At 38.2% G+C, this 25207-nt stretch overlaps 1 protein-coding gene across 1 annotated transcript in view; it reads left to right on the forward strand.

Moving 5' to 3' along the window:
• The window catches only part of LOC145994116 (uncharacterized), a 145048-nt gene that overhangs the window by 114390 nt on the left and 5451 nt on the right, over positions 1-25207 (forward strand). Inside the window, exons 12-16 of the mRNA XM_083130205.1 lie at positions 3333-3455; positions 5687-5809; positions 13834-13956; positions 17777-17902; positions 20662-20784. Of these exons, the coding sequence (XP_082986331.1) occupies positions 3333-3455; positions 5687-5809; positions 13834-13956; positions 17777-17902; positions 20662-20784 (618 nt within the window). The remainder of the gene's footprint in view (positions 1-3332; positions 3456-5686; positions 5810-13833; positions 13957-17776; positions 17903-20661; positions 20785-25207) is intronic.

A 25207-nucleotide genomic window follows, 5' to 3' on the forward strand; every position in this document is an offset into this window, starting at 1 on the left:
TCAGACACCATGGCTGCTATGAATATTCACACTCCATCCTTTCGTCGTGATCTAGCTGACATGAATTTTTTATACAAGATAATAAATGGCAAAATCAGAACAGATCTCCTAATCAGTAAATTTACACTTAGGGTACCCCAAAAGCAAACGCGCAACCTGCAACTCTTCCACAACCCAACCACTAGGCAATCCCTTCTACAACGATCCTTGTTTTACAGGCTCCCAGAAATCTACAACAAACTTCCCCTGAATGTAGATATTTTCCTTCCAGAACATAATTTTTATATAGGCTATTACTGACCAAGAACATGTAAATCTATCCCACCGTGTTATTGTTTTTATCTTTTGTTATTTTTTGTTTCTACTTTATGTTGTTTCAGTGTAAAATGGCCAAATAAGACTGTATCTGAAACACTGAGTAAATAAATAAATAAATAAATAAATAAATTCTGTCCTTAACAACACTTCCGTTTTTGTGTAGCTGTATCAGTGACGTCAGCATGCAGTTTTGATGTGGATAGTACTACTTGCGGTGTGGCTTTTAAGCACACAGCTGGAAAATGGAAAGTATATATGTAAAAGTTTGAATGTTTGTAAATGCTCGTGCCTATGCTGCTTTTTGCCCAGTAGCCGGGAAAGCCAACGGCTTTCCTGTTTGAAAGGTAACAATGGAGTTCAATAGTGTGACGTTACAGCAGACGACGCGCTGGGACTGAGTTAAACAAACAAACACGTGCTTTTATTCCTATCCAAATCAATGCTATTTTCCTTCGGAAGGGGTAGCTTTAATTATTGTTACAGCAGTTACGAAACAAAATTGTGATGTGCATCGTACATCAATGTACAGATGAGATTTCGGATAATACGTCTATATAAAGGGTGTCCCAATAAGAAGGACACATTTAATATTTGTAAAATAACACTCTATAATTAGGAAATGGCAAATATTTTCCCATCAGTATAACGAGTAAATGTTCCGATTTAATAATGCCAAGTTTGATTTACGCAACATGTCTTGTGTGTGGGTTGGCAGCACTGTTCTTACAAGTTCCTTCATCACTGATTGTTGGCTTAATCGGCATGGAGCTCTATACAACGAAACAACGAGTTTTGATAGTGAAAACTCATTAGAAGAATGGCGAGTGTTATGCAGAGACTGTTAGGAAGCTTCGTGCAATACTAGAACGTGAAAGTGCACCTAATAAGAGTACAGTTCGCAAGTTGATCAAAAAATTTGGGACAACAGGGTCGACGCTCTCGATCTAGCCGGTCTGTTGAGAATATCGCTATTGTGCGTGACAGTGTTATGGTGAGTGCTAAAAAATCCATTAGGCTTCGTTCACAACACGTAAATATATCGAAAAGTTCCATGCATCGCATTCTCACGAAAGATCTGCACATGCATGCGTTTAAAATTCAGTTAACTCAGGAACTGAAACCAAATGATCAAGTGAAACGGAGACAGTTTGTTGAATGGGTTTTGGGGATGAAACTGGTGGATGAAGATTTTGCACGGAAAATATTGTTTAGTGACGAAGCACATTTTCATTTAAACGGTTTCGTCAACAAACAAAACTGTCAAATTTGGGCAACAGAAAATCCGCGAGAAATCCATGAGACACCATTGCATTCACAACGAGGGACCGTGTGGTGTGGATTTTGGGCTGTTGGAGTGATAGGACCGTAATTTTTTAAAGACGACGATGAAAAGGCTGTGACAGTTAATGGAGAACGGTACCGCAATATGGTTCGCAGTTTCTTCTGGCCGCATTTGAACGGAATTGACACTGAACGCATGTGGTTTCAACAAGACGGCGCTACCTGCCACACCTCCCACGAGACGATTTCCTTGCTGCATGAGAAATTTCCGGGCCGAGTCCTCTCTCGCAATGGTGACCAGAACTGGCCAACTAGGTCATGTGACCTTACTCCTTGTGACTACTTGCTTTGGGGGTTTCTGAAATCAAAAGTCTATGTAAACAAACCCCGAACAGTACAAGAACTCAAGGTGGAAATTGAACGTGTTATCAACCACATCGATGTGCAAGTGTGTGAAAAGGTGATTGCAAATTTCATCGAGAGAGTGGAGTCCTGCAGAGCAAGTCGTGGGGGACATATGCCGGATGTTGTATTTCATACTTAAATCGGAACATTTACCCATTGTAATGATGAGGAAAGGAAAGAAGAAAGGGGAGACGTAAAAACATTTACCTTTTTTGTAATTATTTAGTGTTATTTTACACATCTTAAATGTGTCGTTCATAGTGGAACACCCTTATAAAATATACCTTACATATGAGAATGTAAAGCATAAATGGAGTAGGAAATCGAGTAAAGCAAATGCTTCAAAAGAAATCTCAACCAATGTGCGCCGTCGGTTCAACCCCTGAGGCTGCTGGTTTCTCATCATCAATAGCGGCAGCGTGGTTAACTTGAGATCGGGTGAGCTTCGGGTCGGCTTCGGCTGTGCTCGGAACTGGAATGTTATGAAAATGCATGATTTTCTTACTCCGGTTTTTCTTCACCTTACTCTCTGTAAGGTATGTGTGTTATATAGTCGTATTCTCCGAAATCTCATCTTTACATTGATGTACGATACGCATAATAATTTTGTTTCGTAACTGCTGTTGTAATAATTAAAGCTACCCCTTCCGAAGGAAAATCGCATGGATTTGAATAGGAAGAAAACACTTTTTCTCGTTGTTTAGACTCAGTTCCAGCTCGTCGTCTGCTTGTGACGTCACCACTAATGGACTCTAAAGGTCCTAGCCCCGGTGGTTGGGGGCGGCCGGGCCATTTCTTGGAGGTATAAATACCGGGTTCCGACTTGTTACTCTCTCTCAGAAGCTCAGTTACTCAGATGCTCAGATACTCCGATACAAGGCCCGATGGATTCAGACAGTTTTTATGGATGCATGGAGATACACAGAGAGTGAGTGCCGTATGTGTAGGGACCTCTGCGTGATAAACTACTGAGTCGGGTTAGCGCTATGCTAATAGTGCGTTCCGAGTTAATTTCTGGAAGTTCTATTAAGTGCATTTCTCAGTTAGAGAGCAAAAGGCAACCATGAGCAATGGTTAATGGATTGCAACGAAAATATGTATATGCGGAGTAGAGAAAGTATGTGTAAAAATAAAACTTTACATAAAGACATGAAGAATTCAGCGAGACGTAAATCTCTCCAACATACTACACGAACTCTTGTCCAAAATTCTATTTCCCAAGCCGTGCCCTCTCCTTGGGAGTTGTATCCGCATTATAATTAAGGTTCGTTGCCATTTTACACAAATCACGTGAACTGCTTTTGATAAAAACTTTCATTTCTGAACAGGGGCGTATAACAAAACCATTCCTTTTTTTGAATGCGAGAATCGAAAGGTCATCTCAGAAAATTGGATGTGCGATCTGGCTGACGACTGTGGAGACAATAGTGACGAGAGCCAATCAATTTGCGGTTAGTGTAAATTATAAGACTAATAAAATTATTAGTGAACACATATATTAAAATTAATTTGCATATGTGAATAATGCACTGCTACTTATTTTTGAATACTGTTACATTAAATGTTTGCAATTGTGTAGTGGTAAATTTGTATTTGTATTTTTACGTTTCTTTTGTCACGACGATGAGGATGAGTGATTATTAGCTATATGGATAACCCAGGCCGGGAGTTGAACCTGGAATTTCGACAGCACCACAGGAAGTCGACCGATTAACTTGCTCAGCCACTAAGTTGGCCCACAGAAAGTAATTTATTACGCTGCGCACAAAACGTTTGACCTTTTACACATTTTACAGTACACGATAAATTGTTGAATTTGGAAATTTATCAAAATGTACAAAAATTAAATGCAACACACATAAACTATAAACCTTACATAGTAATACAAATGTTGATATGATAGTGTAAAAAATGCATATAAAAGTATTGAATATATCTCCCGTCTGTTGCAAGTAAGAATTTTGGGTAAATTTCTCGTAAGGGACAAACGGATTTCATCAAATTTACAGGAGAAATTACTTACCGAATGCAGTTTCTTTATACTTGTGGAAGTTCGGGGAAGTGTTTTCTCGCATCGTTCATTGAATTTTGACGGTAAATCATCTATTTTTCGATATAAATGTGTGACCGATGCACGGAAGTTCTTGCATCCATTTACTTCCAGGTGGATGTAGCCTGTGTGTGATGACGTAAGCCTGGTCAGTGTTTCCAAACACGTGTTTTTGTAACTGAAGAAGATACGTTTCCACAAATGGTTTGTGGGGCTATGTGTAAATGGTTCGTTGGGCTATGCGTCAATGGTTCGTGGGGCTATGCGTCAATGGTTCGTGGGGCTATGCGAGAATGGTGTGTGGGGCTACGCATATTTTTTTCGAAACCAATTTTTAACTATTGTAACCTATAGTGACCCTACCTAACCTAACCTTACCGAAAATGGTTCGTGGGGCTATGTATGAATGGTTTGTGGGGCTATGCGTCAATGGTTTGTGGGCCACGTAGGTATTTTTGGGTGCAGTGGGGTGGAAACACTGCATGCTGAGTACAGTAGTGAAACTATGATCGCCATTTTGCGTGTTACCGAAGGCAAAAGAAACGAAGAAAACTTACTCAATATGTCGCAAATAGAGCTTATTTCCGTGAAATAAGCGAAATGCCACTTTCAGCAATGTTTCTCAATGCAGAATACGTAAGTACGAATATTCAAATTAAATGAACTAGCAAATTTCAGCTGTTTGTCCCATACGAGAAATTTACCGAATTTTGTTGGTTAAATTTTGTTTAAATTGGATCTGCAAAATTTTTAAAAACATCAATGAACATCAATAATTGCACAATTATGAAGCCATCCCAAATTGCTACATTTGTACTTATTCTTACTCCGTCATGAGATCCTTCAATATCCACAGACAACTAGTACCAGAGAAACTAGTTCCAGAAAGATTTTTAGCATCATCTTCAATTGTTTTGTTTTTTTATGATTTGAGTGCTAAGTGCTTAACCTCCTTAATATATGTGATCTGAATGTACATATTTGCTCTGAATCATCTATTTTGCAACGTATATAACAATATACTTATCTAGCAATTACAATTACAGTTTTTTTGCATGTTGTTACAAAATACCAAAAATTACATCATATTTACACACTGAACAACCTTAAAGATTTGATCTTTGTATATAAACCTTGATGCAATCAATGCAAATGTACACAATTAAAATAATAATAATTATAAATCTGAATGCTTCCTCTCTTGCTTCTTCGAAAGAACACATATGTTTGAAGATACGTTTTTTTGATATTATCAGTAAAAAAAACTGTTGTAAATATGAATTTAAAATATTACACAATTTGATAATTTTGTCCTAATACAAATTAGCTTTTTTAAACATTACATTTATTAAAATTAGATCAAATAGTAATTTCAGACACATTTAATTGCATTATATGAATAAATTTGGAGTATTCATATGACCAAAACTATTATTATTATTATTATTGCACAAATGTGGAACTCTGAACTTAGCCTAACCATTTCAAATCTAAATATGACAACATATTAACTTTATTGTCATAGGATGTACATATGTTTGTGTGTATGTATATATATTTACTGCATACTAAAGGTATACTATGGACCTCTAACATACTTCTCTAATGAATGAAATCAATCTTTCCCTGCAGCAGAACGCAACTGCACGGATTATCAATTCAAGTGCAACAGTGGGCAATGCATTCCGGCTTCTTGGGCGTGTAACTCTGTCATCGAGTGTGGGGACAAGAGTGATGAGGACAAGGAGATGTGCTGTAAGTAAATGGGCAAGGGCGTGCGAGAGAGACTTTTCTAGGAGTCTTTCAGGGTCCAAAAATATATTCACTGAGTGCTCACTGAATTGCTAGTACCCCTCCAAACATCAAGGAACGGCCGAGCAGCTGCTCTGATCACATGACATGACCACCCCGACTGAAAGTATCGTGGTTGCTACCTCCTTAGGGTGCTATTTCATTATATCAAGGCTAATATCTACAGGGTTGGGGGTCTTTTAGAAAGTAAACCAGACAGTGAGCCTTCCAACGGAGACAGTTAATAAATTGTATGGTATCTTTCTTTTTACATTAAGATTATAGTTGAGAACACGTGAGAATATATTCATTTAGAAGTAATCGGACATTTACATAGATTTCAATTGCTTTAATCTTGATTCGAAATCCAGTTCTTATTTATTTATTTATCGTAACTTTCACATCCACAATTGGTCGCTTATTCTCCCCTTATACATATGTGTGGGCTTCCTTCTTGCGCTAGTACTTTCTTCTGGATCTGGACTATGGCTTTCTTCTTGAACTCGGACTTCCTTCTGGATCTGGACTAGGACTTCCTTTTGAATTTGGGCTTGGACTTCCATCTGGATCTGGACTCTGGACTTCCTTCTGGATCTTTTCGTATCATATGTCCATAGATCGACGATTCTTAGTTCTCATCGGATATACGAGTCGACTTTTCACTAAGTCCCAGAAAGTTTTGCCTTTTATTCTTCCCATAACTAATATCAAGTCCAATCTAATAACCCACCTTGGGGCTTCGATTAGAACGCGCCGCTACTAGTAATTGCGACAGAAAGTGTAGACTCGGTGCAACGGTTGAAAACGCGCAGACGAGTTGGTGCCACGATTGTGACCCGAAACCAAAAAAGTGCTGTTGGTCACGACTAGAACGAACCGCCACTGGTGTGTAAAAATTTCCACAAAGGGGATCGTAATAAGCTCACACATATAGGAATCTGCTCGCAGACACAAATTTATATGTCTTTCGACTTTTTAAATTTTGTATATACATACATATGAGCATATTGTTAATTAATATCTTATATCCGGAAAACGGATGAAATTTGCTACTTCATTTAATTTAAATATTCGTACTTACGTATTCTGCATTGAGAAACATTGTTGATGGTGGCATTTCGCTTATTGCACGGAAATAAGCTCTATTTGCGACATATCGAGTAAGTTTTCTTCGTTTATTTTTGCCTTCGGTAACACGTAAAATGGCGGTCACAGTTTCACTACCGTACTCGGCATGCAGTGTTTGCACCCCACTACACCCAAAAATACCTACGTAGCCCCACAAACCATTGACGCATAGCCCCACGAACCATTCATACATATCCCCATTAACCATTTCCGGTAAGGTTACGTTAGGTTGGGGCACGTTTAGGTTAGAATAGTTAAAAATTGGTTTAGAAAAAAAATTCTCGCATAGCCTCACAAACCATTGACACATAGCTCCACGAACCATTGACACATAGCCCCACAAACCAGTTAGAAAAACAAAACACGTGTTTGGAAAGACTGACCGGCATTAACCGTGCTTACTTCATCACACACAGGCAACATCTCGCTGGAAGGAAATGGATGCAACAGCTTTCGTGCATCGGTCACACATTTATATCGAAAAATAGATGATTTTCCGGCAAAATGCAATGGACGATGCGAGAAAACACTTCCCCGAACTTCCACAACTATAAAGAAACTGCATTCGTTAAGTAATTTCTCCTGTAAATTTGAAGAAATCCGTTTTCCTGATATAAGAAACTTACCGTCATTTGTATTAATTTGTCATAGTTATATCATTTCTTTGTTATCTTACATTATATTATATTATTGTTTATCTTTCTAATTTACTTTGACACCTATTTACACTATCATTTATTTACAATACAGCGATCTTCATACTTGCACGCCTTATGCTGCGATCTCTGTTTAACATCCGTAACTGTGTATTTACACGTATTGGGCCTATTGGGTACGTAACATGGTGAATGTATAGACACAGCGCTACATGTTTGTCGAACAGCACACGTTAAAAGGGAGGTGATCAGGATTTAACGTCGTTCCAAAAGGGCATGATTGTGGGTGGCCGAGCATCAGGTGCGTCAATAACCCAGACAGCGACACTGGTCGGATGCGCCCGTTCCAGTGTACTGAAGGTGTACAGAGAGTGACAAGAAAACGGGGCAATGACCACCGATAGGCAGAATTGCAAGGGCGTACGGAAGGTGACAGCGCGGAGAGAGCGTCGAGTCAAACGGCTCGTGACAGCTGAACACAATCCAGCGTTTGCGAATTACGGGACCAATACAACAGTGGATGCACAACACGCATATCCGATACAACTGTGCGGCGCACACTGGCACGCATGACGTTGCACAGCAGACAACCCACTCGTCGCTCACTCCTCACGAAGCGTAACCGCCGACTTCGCCTCGCTTGGGCCTACGGGCACGCTGACTGGACCGTGGACGATTGGAAAAGGGTGTGTTGGTCCAATGAATCACGGTTTTTGCTACACCACTGTGACGGGCGCGTGCGTGTGTGGCACCAACAGCACATGGCTATGAACCCTTCCTGCATGGTGAGTGCTGCCCAGGCAGATGGGGGGCTGTATGGTGTGTGGTTGCTTCTTTTGGCACGGACTGGGACCATTGGTCTGTATGGACCGCAGTGTGACATCCGTTGTGTATCGGGAGGTGTTGCGGACAACTCTCGACAATGCACGGTTTCACCGAGGCTGGACTGTACTTGCTTGGCTGGAGGAACATTCCACAGAGATGCAGCATCTGAATTGGCCCCTCAACTCCACTGATCTTAAACCCAGAGCATCTGTGGGATGTTGTGGAACGAGCTCTTCGAACCATGCATCCTGCACCGACATCAGTTAGCTCGTTATGGGATGCCATCAGAAATATATGGTGTTAGATCCCCGTGGAGACATATCAGCACCTCGTGGAATCAATGCCACGTCGTGTCCAGGCCGTACGCCCAACCAAAGGTGGACCAACAAAATATTAGGTAGGTGATCGCAATTCCGTGAGTACTCAGTGTGAATTTTACGATTTTTCTAGCGTATGGATATTATAAAGCTTCATTTACTATTGAAGAGACTGAGGCTGCAGCACAATAACGCCATTTCGTAGACGTAATTTCATAATTTGTATTCCTATTTATTTCAATTTATTATTGATGTAGATAAACATAAAAAATACTTAGTATATAATTAGTACGCATAGGCGTGCACAGACTAATTTATTTGGGGGTGTTTTAACGGGAGTTTCAGTTGCCTATATTGACAATGTTAGCCTAATTCTCGTAACTTTATGTTCCTTTTTCACAGAAACTATTGGGTATATGAAGATGAAATTTTAACATTATAGTCTCTGGGTATTCGTTACGTTATCACTTTAGCATAGGCTTTCCTATCAATGTTACGATATTTATATTACGTATTTAAATAATAAAAGTAAACAATTGAAAATAAATATTGTTACAGAATAACCAACTATAACCAATGAAATAAAATGCATGGTCATATCTCTAAGGGTATTATTAGCTGAATCTCTCTACAATTTTGAATTTTGAAATGCTGTTTTTGCATGTTGTAGTTAAGCGACCGTGCACAGGTTCGAACTTCAGATGTGCAAATGGAAGATATATACCAGTATCATGGACCTGTGATTTCGAAAACGACTGCAGAGACATGTAACGACCGCCATGTTAGGCAAATTACAGTCGTATATTGGCATTTATCTTATTTGTATACTTTCAAGTTAAGAACTTGGATTAAATTATTTATATATTGGGCTCCCGATGGCGCAGCGGTAGCGTCGTTGCCTTGTAATCAAGGTGTCCCGGGTTCAATTAGCGGTGGAGGCACATAGTGGTTCGGATCCCACTTTAAACTGTAGGTTCAGTCCCGATTAGCCTTACTGTGCATAGTGTGGACTTAAAACACAAATCAATCAATCATAAATTATTTATACTCAATTGTTTTCATAATTTATGTATATATTTACGTTTTATCTTATGTTATACGTAATATTATTCGCATATTTTTGCAACATTTATTCAGAATTTATAGGCTAATAATTATCTCAAATAATATATGCAACGTTTTCTTTATTTGTTAATTTCCAAGGTCGCTAAGATTATTTCTATCTTTGACGCAAATTTTGTTGTTTAAGTTTAATACATTTCTTCTTAATATCGATTTTTGTTCAACAATGTACAAGATTGAAGTAATTTGTCTTGGTTATAAACTAAATCTTTATTTAATCACTTTTATGTGCAAGGGCAAATATGAATTAGTTGATAAAATCAGTTTAGTTATTTTTTATATATAATTTAATATTGTAATATTATAGCAAAGTATTTCTCCCTCGTTTTCAATAAAATATCGTTTTCCTATTGGCTGTTTATGTTAGGAGTGGGGGAACCACGTTATGTGTTTTTGGCGATGTAAAAACTCCCACGTTGGCATTTTTAATTGTTGCCAACTTGAACTTTAACTTACTATCGCTAATTAACATTGATGTGTTATAATAATAATAATAATAATAATAAATTTTCTTTATTCAGCGGGCGAGGTTCAGCCAAGGGCTGCTCTGCCACCTAACCCTTGTCAATATGAGAATACATATGAGATGGTATAAACTTATGGAGCAGTAAGCTAAACGTAAAAATGATAATAATAATAATAAAATAAAAAATAAAAAACTGAAGATAGAAAAAATACATAGGAATTAGTTGCATACAAAAAAGTGTAACTAGAAATACAAAAGACAATAGTAATAATAATACAATAATACAATTCCATATAGTGAGTGACTTGATACCTTCAGTACGTGCCTCGACTCTGCCATTGTTCCATTAACACCAGATCTTTTACTTTACCTTTGAAATATAATGGGTTGTTTACACTAGCGATAATCGCAGGCAATGCATTCCATGCATTCGGAGCCGAAAAGGAGAAAGATGATTTGTATAGGCCGTGGTAGAGTGATGGGGTAAATCGAAGTTGTTCCTCTTACGGGTAACATACTGATGGATTTCCCTACGGGAATGCATCTTCTCAAACAGGTACTGCGGTTTACCTTCTGTCAGTATGCGGCATATAAAACAGAGATAGTGCAACTTCCTTCTGTTTGCCATGGTAAGAACCTGATTATTATTTAAGAATGGAAGAATATGATCGGATCTTTTTGCTTGAAAAATGTATCGGAAGCACGCATTTTGCACCATATGTATTTTTTTACTGAGCTTTTGCGAGAGTTGAGGGCCGTAAACATTATCACAATAGTGGAAGAATGGGTAGATTAACGCTTGGATGAGTCTTAGCTTGCATTCGGCAGGGAGGAAGTCACGGAAACGATTCAGATTCTTAAGTGTTCCATAAGCTTTCCTACATTGCGTCTTTACATGTTCTGTCCAATGAAAAATTTCGTCAAAAATCAGACCAAGATTTTTAGCAGTTTTATTCCTGACAATGGGCAAATTGTTTATTTTGAGCTCGATCTTAATATTTTTAATTAACGACCTTGCATAATTAGAACCAATGATCATGAAAGTGGATTTTTCTGGATTTATTTTAAGACCGTTAGATACACACCAAGTACTGACGATGTTCAAGTCAGAATTTAGCGACTGAAGCATATGTTCCAACCAAGCGTAAGGATCTGAGAAATATAACTGGGTATCGTCTGCGTAAAAATGTGGAGTGAAGAATCTTATGACTTGCTGCAAATCTGCAGTGTAAAGGGTGAAAAGGAGGGGGCCTAATATCGATGCTTGTGGCACACCTGCTTTCAGCGTTATAGGTTGAGACACGTGAGATGGTGAATTATGTAATACGACCCTTTGACGTCTGTTAAATAGATATGTTTGAAACCAGTTTAATGTTGAAGGAGAAAACTTGTAATATTTAAGTTTGGCTAATAATAAATCATGCTGCACCGTGTCAAAAGCCTTACTGAGATCCAGAAGTACATAAAATAGTGACTTGCTGTTTATCAATGGCATAGAGAATATCATCCACAACTTTAGCAAGAGCAGTGACTGTGCTGTGTTTCTCACGAAATCCGGATTGCAGCGGGGGCAGTAAATTATTCGTGTTAACGTAGTTTAACGTCTGCGAATGCACTATTTTCTCGAGTACTTTAGATAGTACAGGCAAAAGACTGATAGGCCTAAAGTCATTGTAAGAAGTGGCGATATGCTTTTTCTGAAGTGGCAGGATTCGTGCTTCTTTCCACATTTCAGGAAAGACGCCACTGAAAAGAGAGGAGTTAATGACGTGTGTTAGCGGAGATAAAACATAAGGCAAAGAAAGTTTGAGCATTTTAGTGCTGATACCATCTACTCCAAAACTATTTGAGCGTATGCTATAAATACTTTTATGTACATCTTTTTCAGTTACCTCAGTAAAGTTAAAATATTGTTCAGCGGTGCAACAGGTTTTGTTCTCGAAATGCTTTATTTGCTGAGCCTTAAGTGGAGGATTTGCAAATTTTACCAAAATGGTCATTAACAGCATATAAATCTTCAGTGGTACTTATGAGCGAGAATGTATTATCGTGAGACTTTTTATTGTTAACAATACCCAGTTGTTTCAACTCATTCCACGTTTCTCTCCGGTTTAAATTTTTCCCGCCAAATTTGAAGGTAAGATAACATTTCTTTTCTTGTCTTATGACAGTTGTTGTAAAGTTCCGGAGTTCTTTATATTGTTGCCAGTCGCTTGGATTGTTCGAACGTTTGAACTTTCGTAGCGCGTTATCTCTGATTCGCATCAACAATTTAACATTACTGGTGATCCACGGTGCATTTTCCTTATTGTGTTTTACGATTTTTAGAGGTGCGTGCGTGTCAAAAACATTTTGTATATTTGAGGTCAAAAACTCCACTTTATTGTTAACATAATCAAGTGAGTAAAGCTTTGACCAATCTACATCAGTTATATCTTTTGCAAAAATTTATCAGTTTTCTTGTGTTATTTCATGTTATGAATTTGTATTATTGTAAGATAGAACAATCTGTTATGCTGCACCGCGCGCTTGAGGTAAGCAGTTGAGGTCTTGCTATTAACTGTGAAGGCGGCGCGCGGACTCTTGTGTTAAATAAGTTGCTTATCACTGCCATCGAGCGTGCATGACCCAACAAATTATAATTTTAACTTGTGCGAATCAGTATGAACGCGCGCGATTTCTGATTAAAGGTTTTGGATATTTTAATTATAAAGTATTTTAATTTTAATTGCTGGGACGTGTCGAAATTCGGTGGTTTCCTTCCTGGAGGAATGTGGATCGCCTTAATCCCGATCCCTGGGTGAGAAATGGTGCTCCCAACTGACCAGCCGGAGCAAGGAGTGGTGTGTTGCCAATTCGGATCTCCATACCCTGGAGTTACGAGTGGTGGCACGTTGCTCCTGATCACCTCCATCCACAACAGTCTCTGTCATTGGACAGCACTCCGGGTGATAAAGAAGCCAACACGTGTCAGATTTTAACGTAGGCCAATAGTATCGATACTTAATTTGCCGGTGAGTTTTGCTTGTGCCGAAGTATTTAACTTGTGCTTAAACAACAAAACTTGCGTGAAATCTTAGCCATCTTGGAAATTAACTAATAATGAAAACATTGCATATATTATTTGGGATAATTATTAGCATATAAATTCTGAATAAATGGTGCACAAATACGCAAATAATATTATAACATAAGATAAAACGTAAATATATACATGAATTATGAAAACAATTAAGTATAAATAATTTAATCCAAGTTCTTAACTTGAAAGTATACGAATAAGATAAATGCCAATATACGACTGAAATCTGCCTAACATGGCGGTCGTTACAATTTTAGTTTATAACGAAGACAAATTACTTCAATCTTGTACATTGTTGAACAAAAATCGATAGTAAGAAGAAATGTATTTAACTTATTAGCTGAATCTCTCTATAATTTTGAACTTAGAAATGATGTTTTTGCATGTTGTAGTTAAGCGAACATGTGCAGGATCGAACTTCAGATGTGCAAGTGGAAGATGTATACCAGTATCATGGACCTGTGATTTCGAAAACGACTGTTCAGACAAAAGTGACGAATCACTGGAAATATGTGGTGAGTTAAAACTAAAGTTAAATATTTTCTAATATATATTTTGATAGGTGTACATTAGAATGTTAAGAGGATGAAGAAACTTGCACGTTTTCAGGATATTGTTTGTTTTGTTGATTGGAAAATATGTCCGCAATGTGATTGATGGGTGAAATCAGGGTTTGTGTAAAATGTTGTTTGCGCTTAAAAACACGGTGTCGTCCTAATTGCGAACAGTCCTAGTTGCGAACAATACTAATTGCAAACACATGTTACCTAAACAGAATTAACCTCGAAGGGCAGTGTTCTAATTGCGAACACAATTTCTTAATTTGGAACCAATACTTTGTCTCCCACTTCCTGTGTCTCTTTAATGATTTTTTAAAGTCACTTTGAAACTGGTCAGTGCCTTGTTGGAACATAGAAAATTCGACATGATTAAAGTCCTTGCCGAAGTATAAATTGATTGATTGATTTAGTTTATTTTACTTTGCGTTTTGTGCCTCTTGGCTAATTTGCGAAGATGGGGATGAGTGACGAAATGATGAAATTGGTGAATGGACATTCACAAACAACCAAGCCCGAGCGAAATTCGAACCCGGGACCCTTGGCGTCGCAGCGCGCTGTACTAACAACTCGGTCACAGGGTCTGGCCGAAGTATAAATAATTTAATAATAAAAGTGTGGCCTATTTCTGTTTTCTATATACGACTAAATACTGCACACTTTCTAACTGAAAAGAGCTTCGTCATTTATTCAAAATTGAAAGTTGAAAACATATAACACTGTACTTAAAAAATTATGTATACCATCAATCCCCTCACTCCTGTTAGTGCTTCTCGACACTTTTTAGTAAAAACAAAAAAACAAATCTTCCGTTCTTCACCTTTCAGATATATTTCCATCCTAAGAATCATGTCATTAGACTTTTCTGCCTCAGCCTTTAAGCTTTATTATAAGGCATTACTCTCTTGGATGTGGTCTACCTAGGTCACTGTTGATTTTGTGGTTTCATTTCTCCTCTGCATTATAAATCCGGTTCCTTCTTTTGAAGCAATTCCACATCTCTTTTGGACTGAGGGGTTTTCCAGAAATTAAAACACGAATAAAAGTTCTATAAACTGAAAAGGTGAATTGACTATGGAGGGCTTTTCGAAGTAGAAGACTATGATAAGCCAATCAAGTTGGCTATTGTTGCTAGTCAAACCAGCTGTCTCTCTGGATCACTACCCTTAGTTTTTGAAAACCGGTTTTTCAGTTACATGTGTTCGCAATTAGGAAATGGAAGTATTTCCTCACTCTCATGTGTTCGCAATTAGGACAATTTAGGCACTGTTCGCAATTAGGACACAACCAAGAAAATAAAAGGTAAAGTGTTCCCCTGTGCATAGCACCACGCCATGAAGGCGTATAGGGGGTGTGTGTGTAACGCCCCACACTTTCTTGATCCGGTCGTGAGTGGGGTGATGTGATCAGCATCACGCCCCTGACCGCCTTTACCCCCCAGGGTTTCCCCCCAGGTACCCCTGTTATTCGACGCTGGGTGGGCGCCGGGGCCGCTTCCATCGTTAGAAAAGTTCCGGGATTTGAACCGGCCGGGGATCGAACCCGGGACCTTTATCATGGTAGTCAGATGCGTTACCGACTGAGCCACCGCGGCCACAAGAAAACACATATAAATGAATAAAAAAGCCATTTTACACTCACTCTAGATGAACTAATTTTAACGTTTAAGACAAATTCAAAATTCTTGTTGTTGTCATGGCAAACCACGTATAGAAACAAGTTATAAGGCGTTGTAACAATCTTACTAGTGTGCCTCATGTTATGACGTAACTGAGTCATGTCATACATTGATGGTGGTTAGCTACCAATCTGTATGATTCTAATATGAACGATGCACTACATGCGATATAGGGGAACCTGTCAGTAGGAAATGCCGGTCAGGCAGTTTTCTGGAAAACAGTTGAATGTAGCTGGTTAGAACAAGCACTGCCTCCTACATTTAGAAACGCCTAACTGATACGTTGTTGAGCGCCATTCCTTTGTGTGCAGTGAAAGAGGTAAGAAGTCATTTTCCGTTTAGGGGAAGTTTCCTACTATTTTTCGAGCATATAAAGTGGTGGTAAGCGTACATTACAATTATGCAATTAGTGAGTTATTAGAAACCAGGTAACACGAATGCTACAGGAGTCATCCCATGCATGTGCCGCTAACCATAGAGTAAACTTCTATTCAATAACATCACCAGGACTTAGATGTACTTTTGCGGGTAATGACAGTCAGTGACCGGCATTTCTCACATTTCCTGCTAAGAAAAATATTACAATAACTTTTAAGATATAAGCACATAATGATTCTCATCCAATACTAGAATGCAGATGCTACTCAGGTATTTTTCAGTCAATAAAAGTAATTCTTAATTGTCAAAACTGTTAATTATGTTATTTTTATTTACTTATGTATTTCACATGAGCATTGAAGTGACTGCCATTACCCACACGTGTGAGAAATAGCGGTCAATGTCATATGTTCACTATTTTGTATTTCAATTAACTACACAAATAGATACAGAATCATATAACGGGGCGGACAAAACTAGACACTCTAATCTATGAAATGTGTATTTTCAACCCTATCTGACAGCTAGTTTCGTGGTTTTACCCGATCTCTCTCAGGTGACCCCCTTCTTCCCTATTCGTATATTACAGAAACATGAATTATAGTTCAGGACAAACTTAAAGAAACTCGGACTTCATCTTCCTCAAATCTTGACGACGCGTGGAGAGGAATGTGGCCAACAACATGTCCATGTGGGTGTTCTTACAAGAATTGGCAAACATTGAAGGGACATGTGGTGGATACACATGTTTTAAGTTTGTGCTGCTTCCCCGATGGCGCAGTCTTGTCGCCGCCTTGTAATCAAGGGGTCCCAGGTTCGATACCCGGTGGAGGCACAAGTGGTTCGGATCCCACTTTAAACTGTAGGTCCAGTCCCGATTAGCCTTACTGTGCCTAAAGTGGACTTAAACACCATTTTAAAAGCCAGATGTACGGAACTATATGACCCCTATTAATTCATCTCTAGTTTATAATACTGTAGGGTTTCTATAAATGAGTTATACAAAAGTAACCGTTAATTGTGAAGAAAGTGTATGTGTAACAGAAATGGTTTATACATTAATGAATACAGCGTATCTTCAAGTTTATTGTCGCACGTCATTTGCTTCCAGTTGTTAGTTTCAGACTCCGCCACTGGAGTCGTGAGCTTTTTTCTTATCTTCTCTAATATTGCACCAGTCATCATGGACTGCAAAGTCATATCATACCTGGACATGCTTGAGAATTATCTAATGCCACAATTGCGTGAAAATATGGGTGCTGATTTCATTTTCCTCCGCATTTTCATACAGAAGTAAGCCTACCTCAATCGTGAAGTACCGACTTGGATTGGTCGTTGTGGAATTATTCCGTGGCCACCTCGTTCGCCTGATTTAACCCCATGGATTTCTCTATCTGGGGTTACATTAAATAACATGTGTTTGTTCCCCCTCTTTCCAGCAACGTAGACGAGCTGCATGTCCGGATAACGCAGCTGCGACCATCGATGCAGACATGCTTCAAAGGGTTTGGCAGGAAGTCGAATACTGCTGGGACATTTTCCGTGTGATGAAAGGATGACATATTGAACACCTGTAGAGAAAACTTGAAAATATGCTTTATTCATTGATGTATAAAACATTTCTGTTACAAATACTCTTTCTTCACAATTAACGGTTACTTTTCTATAACCAATTTATAGAAACCCTGTACTTTGTTTAAAAAGTTAACTGTGATTTTTCAGAAGGAAGACTACGTTGCACCAAGTCCCAGTTCGCATGCAAAAGTGGGAAATGTATACCACAGGGATGGCTGTGCGACTCCACCAACGACTGTGGCGACAACAGCGACGAAGAAGTTGATATGTGTGGTGAGTAAAACAAAGCCGATTTGGTAATCCGACAGTTCTAGCATGGCGAAATATTTGGCTATTACAAGTTTTGCTGATCAGAACATATACCATATTTGCCGGCGTATAAGAGGCACTGGACTGCCGTACACATTTTGGAGGAAAGAGCTCAATATTATAATTAATTTACAGTATTTCACATATAAGGTAACATATAGGTCTACTTTCAATAATTCACTTACCTAATCTAACTAGGAATACATTTTAATCTTCTTCGTCAAGACCCAGAGATTCATCTCAGAAGCTAATTAAATGAAGTCAGTAGAAACATCTTATAAATCAGAAATTTTAAGGTGTAGCACCTTTCCAAAAATATAGCTGTTTTCAGACCGATCGTTTGAGATATGTATCATAGGACATGAAATCAAATCAAATGAAAACACTATGTTGCAACTTTTTGTGGGATTAGCATATTTATACCTTCTTTACCCCCTCTTAGATGCTTCAGCTCCTTGTTCTTTTCTTTCGTGTTTTGTTGAAGAATTGGACAGATAAATAAACGATTTTTCACTCTTCTTGAGCAGGTACATAAAATCCTATAGTCTCATTTTGTAGAGCAGAACGAGAGTTATAAAATGGAATAATATAATCATTGCAGCCTCCATAGTTCCCAAGATAATGTAGCAAAACCCGCGAGAGGAAACACAAACTTCAACAAAACCTATTCGGCAGAACCACAGTTCTCTATGCGGTCCGCGCGCATTATATACAGAAGGCGCAGAAAAAGAGAGCATTGATCAACCTTTTTTTGCACATTTTTGAAAATATTTTCAGAACCTCTTTTACCCTCTCCCGACCATAATTTTACACCTTACACCTATAAATCAGAATATGAGTCCTCACACAAATTGTCATCCATATCATCCAGTGCATTACTAATGTCACACTACTTAACCATATTTTTCACAGCATCCCATGAAGCTTTGACCCATTCACAAACTTGTTAAATACTAGGCCTCTTCCTTTATCCTAAGTGTGGACAACCTGTTTTTAAAGACCTATATTTAAAGGGGAAAAGTGCGTCTTACATGCCGGCAAATATGGTAACTGTCGCATGACAATCAACTTGGCTGCTCCACTTCAATTTATTTTTTTAAAAAAAATCAACTAACCAACGTGAGGTCATTTTCCATCAACAACTATCTTGATCGACCAACCTATATGTACTGATTCCTTCCACTGGGTTGTTCCGATCAGAGAATGGACTTGGAAATTCTATTTTTATATTTTCTGTCGAAAGCCAAAGAGGGTCACATGAGTCGCTCAACCAATCGACTTTGTCCAGTTGCCGTGGTGAGGCGTTGCCAAATTTCTCTCTCAACAAGGCCACCACGGCAAAGTCTAATGGTTGCCGCAGCGCAGCAAGCAAATGGATCTCAGATTCCCTGCCTCTCCCTGAAATGGGAGCGAAGGAAGCTTGTTGACAGGAAGATGTGTCGTGGACGACTGGACAAAAATCAGGCGTGCAACAACCGGTAGCAACACCACTTTTGCTCCCCTAAACGGGGGGCGGAAAGTCTGGGTTTCCTCAAGTCTATTCTTTGGCCGGGCGGACTTTAGCTGCCTTTATTACATTTTACCTTTAATCTCTCTTCTTCCACACCTCTTCCCATGATGTATTGAGAGTAGATTAATGGCGTAGGAACTTTATAAGGGATAAGCTTTATGTCGTAAAACTTATGTTATGCACGAATTTCAATATTTTTTCACTGACGACTATAAAAAAATTAATAATAATTACGTTATAGTTTACCTCATATATTTTTAAATATTTAAACTGTAGGGATGTTAAAATCTAAAGTTAATCTCTATACCTAAAATTAAGATTAACATCCTGTATTCTCCCTAACAAATCATCATTTTGTTAATTGAAGGGCTCGGCTGTAAAACATGGTAGTTTCTGATTTCATTAGGAAAAATCGTTATTAGAAGCTGTACTGCAGATAAGTTGTTTCCGTGTTGCGTTTACCACTTTCAGAAGGCTTCACTGAGTCCAATGAAAATTGTATGACATGGCAATTTCACCCGAGAAGTGAAGGATGAAACATTTTACCTTGTAACTCAAAAATAACCAAAATGTCACTTACCATGTTTTACACCCGAGCCCTTCAATTATCCTTCAGGTTTATTATAATGCTTTTATGTCCCATGTGTTCTAAACAAACACACTTGTCACAAGTTCAGGTAAAGTTTCTGTCGATAAAATTGTAACATGTTCCCCACAATGTTAATAATCATCATCAACTTATCCGTTCTTTATTGCGAGCATTTTTGTTCAAAGGTACTGAAAAAAAGGAACTTTTAATTTCGCCATTAGTTTACTCCAAAGAGTAACTGAGTTACTGATTTTAAAAATAAATTGTTATTTTTAGCTATATTCGGAAAAGTAACTTGGTTGCAGTTACAATTTTTTAGAAAATAAATAGTTATATTTAGATTTACTCCAAAAAGGAACGAAATTACAGTTTCTGATTTTTATAAAGTAAATCGATTTAGCTTTACTCTAAAAGTAACCGTGTTCCAGTTACTGATTTTAAAAAGTAAATAATTGTATTTAGATTTTATCGAAAACATAACTGAATTACACTTTCAGACATTAAAAAAGTGAGTAGTTGTATATAGTTTAGTTAGTAACTACTAACTGGGTTACAGTTTCTGTTTCTAAAGGTAAATATTTATATGTTAAATGTTACTTCTTACTGCTGTACTTGTATTCGTAGCTGTCCGCGGATGCAACTCTGAGGAATTCAAATGCAACAGTGGGCAGTGCATCCCAAATAATTGGGCCTGCGATTCTGTTAAGAACTGCCACGATAACAGCGATGAGGATCCAGAAATGTGCTGTGAGTGTACAATTTGTATTTGTTTACTGTTCTATTACAAAGGAACTGTAATCAAGGAGTCCCGGGTTCGATATCCGGTGGAGGTATATAGTGATTCGGATCCCACTTTAAAAGGGGTCCCGAATTCGATTCCAGGTGGAGGCACATAGTGGTTCGGATCCCACTTTAAACTGTAGGTCCAGTTCCGATTAGCCATACTGTGCATAAAGTGAACTTAAAACACCAAATCAATCCAATCCAATCCAATCTCATTTGAAGTGTAGGTCCAGTCCCGATTAGCCTTACTGTGCATAAAATGGACTTAAAACACCAACTGGACAATTACAAGGGAACGGACGAGTACAGAAAGAGGATAACGTTGCAATTGACAGGGGAACAGTGCTCCGAATTAATCCTTGTGTAAAGAATCGTGTGTTGTTTAATGAAATAACGAGAGCCATCGGGAAAGTAGTACATACATGTTCGCGCCGTTTGGAGCGCTTGTGACGCGAGTAGCCGCCGCTCAAGGTCAAACGACTTCAGTTGACTGTCTGCTCAGTGTGTGTAATGTTTCGTAGCGCTGTCATTGTAGTTATCGTTTCTGTGAGTGTTTACAAAGTAGTGTAAGTTTATTCGTTCCACACCATGCTTAGTAGGTATCCCCTATTTCTATGGATTTAGCCTCAGTTGTATCATATTATGACGATTTGTTTGTGGATTTTATGGCGTTCGACGACGTTCCAGTACAATTTTCACAGCAACTCGTTTTTTCCTACCTTATACTTTGTATATGCTTCAATCTGACGTGATATAACTTAACCTATTCACTTTTTTACGATCTTTTACTAGCTAAGTTAAGAGCCCGTATCACCGCTGGTGATGATACCTAAAAAATAGGTTCTTGCGTCGACCTTTTGTGCTCGAACAGTCAAGTGTGTGGCATTTAAATTTTACTGAGTTAAAGATCAAATATGAAGTTAGTTATGCCGCGCAGCCTTTTTTTAAATATATTATTTATTACGCAGTTTTCCTGATCTCAATTTCGTAAAATTCACTTGCTCGCCAATTGTATGTAATAACTTAAATCAACATTTTAAAGCGCAAGAAAGCTTCAACTGTTCTTCTACAGCAAAGAAATGAAACTGATCTTACATAATTTTCTTTAGAATGTCTGTAGTTTGTCGACGTACAGAGCAATGTATGTAAATTTTAACTTCGACTGTTCTAAGCTGGTCGCGCTAGCCGTTTCCCCCTCTGTACCGCTCGCGCTCAACCCCGCCCCCCACCCCTCACACTCCTCCACGGCCCTTTTTTCTTTCACAATCGGCCAGTCTTCCAAGAATACCGCATGCTGAGAGCTAGGACACGAAAAAAGAATGCAGGGAAAGGTTTTGGGGGAGAATCAATGGTTTGGGCGATGCTTGTAAACAGTTCTTCTCTACGCTATATCCTAATACTAAATCACGATGGGGTTGTAGTGCAATGACAACAGTGAAGAACGGGGGATTTCCCCAGTATATTGTTCACAAATGGGAAGGGCTGGTTGCACAGACTCAAGTACACCTTTACAAAAGGTTTGCCTGCAAAAGAAAAATTGTGCCAAATTATAACTTTTTTTTGTGAGAACACGAAAGTCCATTACCAAGGGATTTTTTTTTTAGGGGGAAGGTGACTTTACTCAAAGTTTTTAGGTAAATATTGTGTAAATTTTATCTGGTGGTGGATTATCAACCAGCCACGCAAATGAATGACTTTTTAGCTGTCGATCATAAATAAGTTCAATGAACGTTCATTGTCAGTTTGAGATATTTCTGAGGGTCAATGGTAAAAAATACTTGATGACCTGTTATGGAAATAGTGCTATTTTTAAACATTTTGAACGTCCGTTCAACTTAATTTCGAATTTGACTCCTTTCATGATTTGTAAGTAGGGGGATAAAATATATTTACTTAATACTTTACTGCGTTATTTTATCACCAATTACATATATATATACAGTCAGACCCAAAGAAGTCACAACATAAGATAGTTCTGTGTCATCATATACAAAAATACTTTTAGGCATAGGTCTTATGTAAAATAAAATACATTAATTATATGTTGTTTTTTTCTTTTCCAAAGACATTATTTAGTTGAATAATATGACAGACTTACTATTGATAATGACCATACAAAACACACCATAAAAATTTCATTCACTTTCAACTTTCTGGGGCCGGCCACCGTGGGGGAGTGGTTAGCACATCGCGCTACGACGCCAGGGGTCCCGGGTTCGAATTCCGGCTTGGCCGCGGATGTTTGTGAGTGTCCATTCATCATATCATCATTTATTCCCTTCTTCGCAAATTGGCCAAAAGTGGCACAAAAAGCGAAGTAAAATAAAGCAAATCAATCAACTTTCTGGATATACGACAAATAACACTATTTCTGCATAAGGAATTTTAGGCGTGCTCAGATCCTCCGATTATGGGGAGCAAGGGCCTTGATAAGAGTTCAGCTGACGAAATAAAGCCTTTATTCCATCTCACTGTTTTTATTACATTGATGGGAACAAAACAGGGTCGTGTGTGTCCCGACGCACCTAAAATCACTTTATTAGATGAATTTCAACTTCAGTGGCACCATTGTTCTCTGCTGGCGCTTTATTTTCCATCTCTGCCGTTCAAAGACTATTGTACGTATAAACGTGGTTTAGTACCGCAAATTCAAAAGAACTACACATAATTTATTCATGTGCAATATATGGGCAATTTATTCTGCAGACACATACAGATAATACAACTAAAGGATAAAATATGTGGAGGTGTTAATAAGAAATTTGCTAGTGGGAGAGTCCAATTACATAGGAAGTAATACACTACCCTTTCCTTACGTAGTTACTTGGAACTTTCGTAGGTTTGAAAATAGTATTTACTTTTATTTCTATAAAAGCATAATGTTGTTTAAGAACTGTTATTAGATTCTTCTGCACTAAATTTCTAAGTGAGGCTATTAAGGGGCAACTTCTCACTTCCCCCCCCCCCCCCATTTACTCACCGTATGCAAAGAGTGTGAATACTTTTTTGCTGAAATGGGAAAATGAACCACAGCAAGAAACTAATAAAATACGTCTGTTTTTATGAACAGCTGCAGAATTATCTACAAACTTGTTGAAATTCACAGTTTTGCTAGCTTGTACTCATTGGACGAAATACATACAGCCAGGGACGGAGCTACAAGGAGGTTAGGGGGGATGAAACCCCAACAACATATCTAAGCTCCCTGTACCCCCCAGGTTTTTATAGTACGGTAGACGCCTTTCGATCAAAAATTAAAGAAGTAGAAGTTATCTTACGTAATATTTTCCATTATAAAACTTCCCTTAGGGCAAGGCCATTGCAATGTTCAAGTACATTTCCTGCTTTTATAAGATCGCAAGATTATTACAACGTGTTGTACGTAAAATCGTGGTTGGAGGTGTCAGCTGCAGATCTGCATGGATCAACAACAAACATTGATTATTTAATACGTACTAAGTAATTGTTAAATCACAAGTTTCCAAACTTGCCAAAAAAATTTACAGATACTCTGCTGCCTATCTGGTAGGTGGATGTGTTCAGTGGCTGTGGGATTGCTGTTTGGTTGTTGGAGGGTCAAACGATGATAATACGATGCCTACGAAGTTAAATGAATTATTATCCTATGTAAATCATGTCACTATTTTTGGAACGAGTGTTAAAAATTAATTTTTATAAGTTGGAGGATGTTACCAATCGTATTGTGAAGGTAACACTGAGAGAACAAACATATTTTCAGTGCAAATTCACCTACACTAGGAGACAAAAGCATTGACTATCAATATCATTGACATAAATCAATGGATACAGTTGCAGCTCTCGCACTGGGCAGATGTGATTAGTAGTGAAAATAACTTCCAATAGTTTTATATATGTTTCACATCTGATTCTTCTCCATGGAATAGAAATTGGCCACTCGGCATAAATTATTTTCCAACGTCATAAATAATAATTTATTAACATGAAGACCTAGGCTTACAAGGAATAAAACTGCCCAAGCTTGCTGATTTTTGCACTAAATTGCAATGTTTAGTTGCACAGAGGCTAATCGGGACAAAACCTACAGCCTATAGTGGAATCCGAGCCACTTAATTAAATGTCCCTAACCGTGGATCGAACTCGTGACCCGTCGATTACAAAGCATCATTATTACCGCTAACCGAGGCGGGAAGGTTCACTTATAATCTTTCTAATTATTAACATTTAAGAGTTAGTTAGTTTCTTTAGTCTTTTAATTCCTTAATGTCGTATTTTTGCCTCTCGGATGTTTTCAATAACGATGTAACGATGAAAGGATTGAGAAAACATCGCTGACAATTATGTTCATTGCAAATACTCGAATGACAAACTACAATCAGAAAAGCTGCCCCCGTGGCGGAGTGATTCA

This window comes from Lepisma saccharinum, chromosome 10, assembly GCF_977018435.1.
Source record: "Lepisma saccharinum chromosome 10, izLepSacc3.1, whole genome shotgun sequence".
NCBI classification, from domain to species: domain Eukaryota; kingdom Metazoa; phylum Arthropoda; class Insecta; order Zygentoma; family Lepismatidae; genus Lepisma; species Lepisma saccharinum.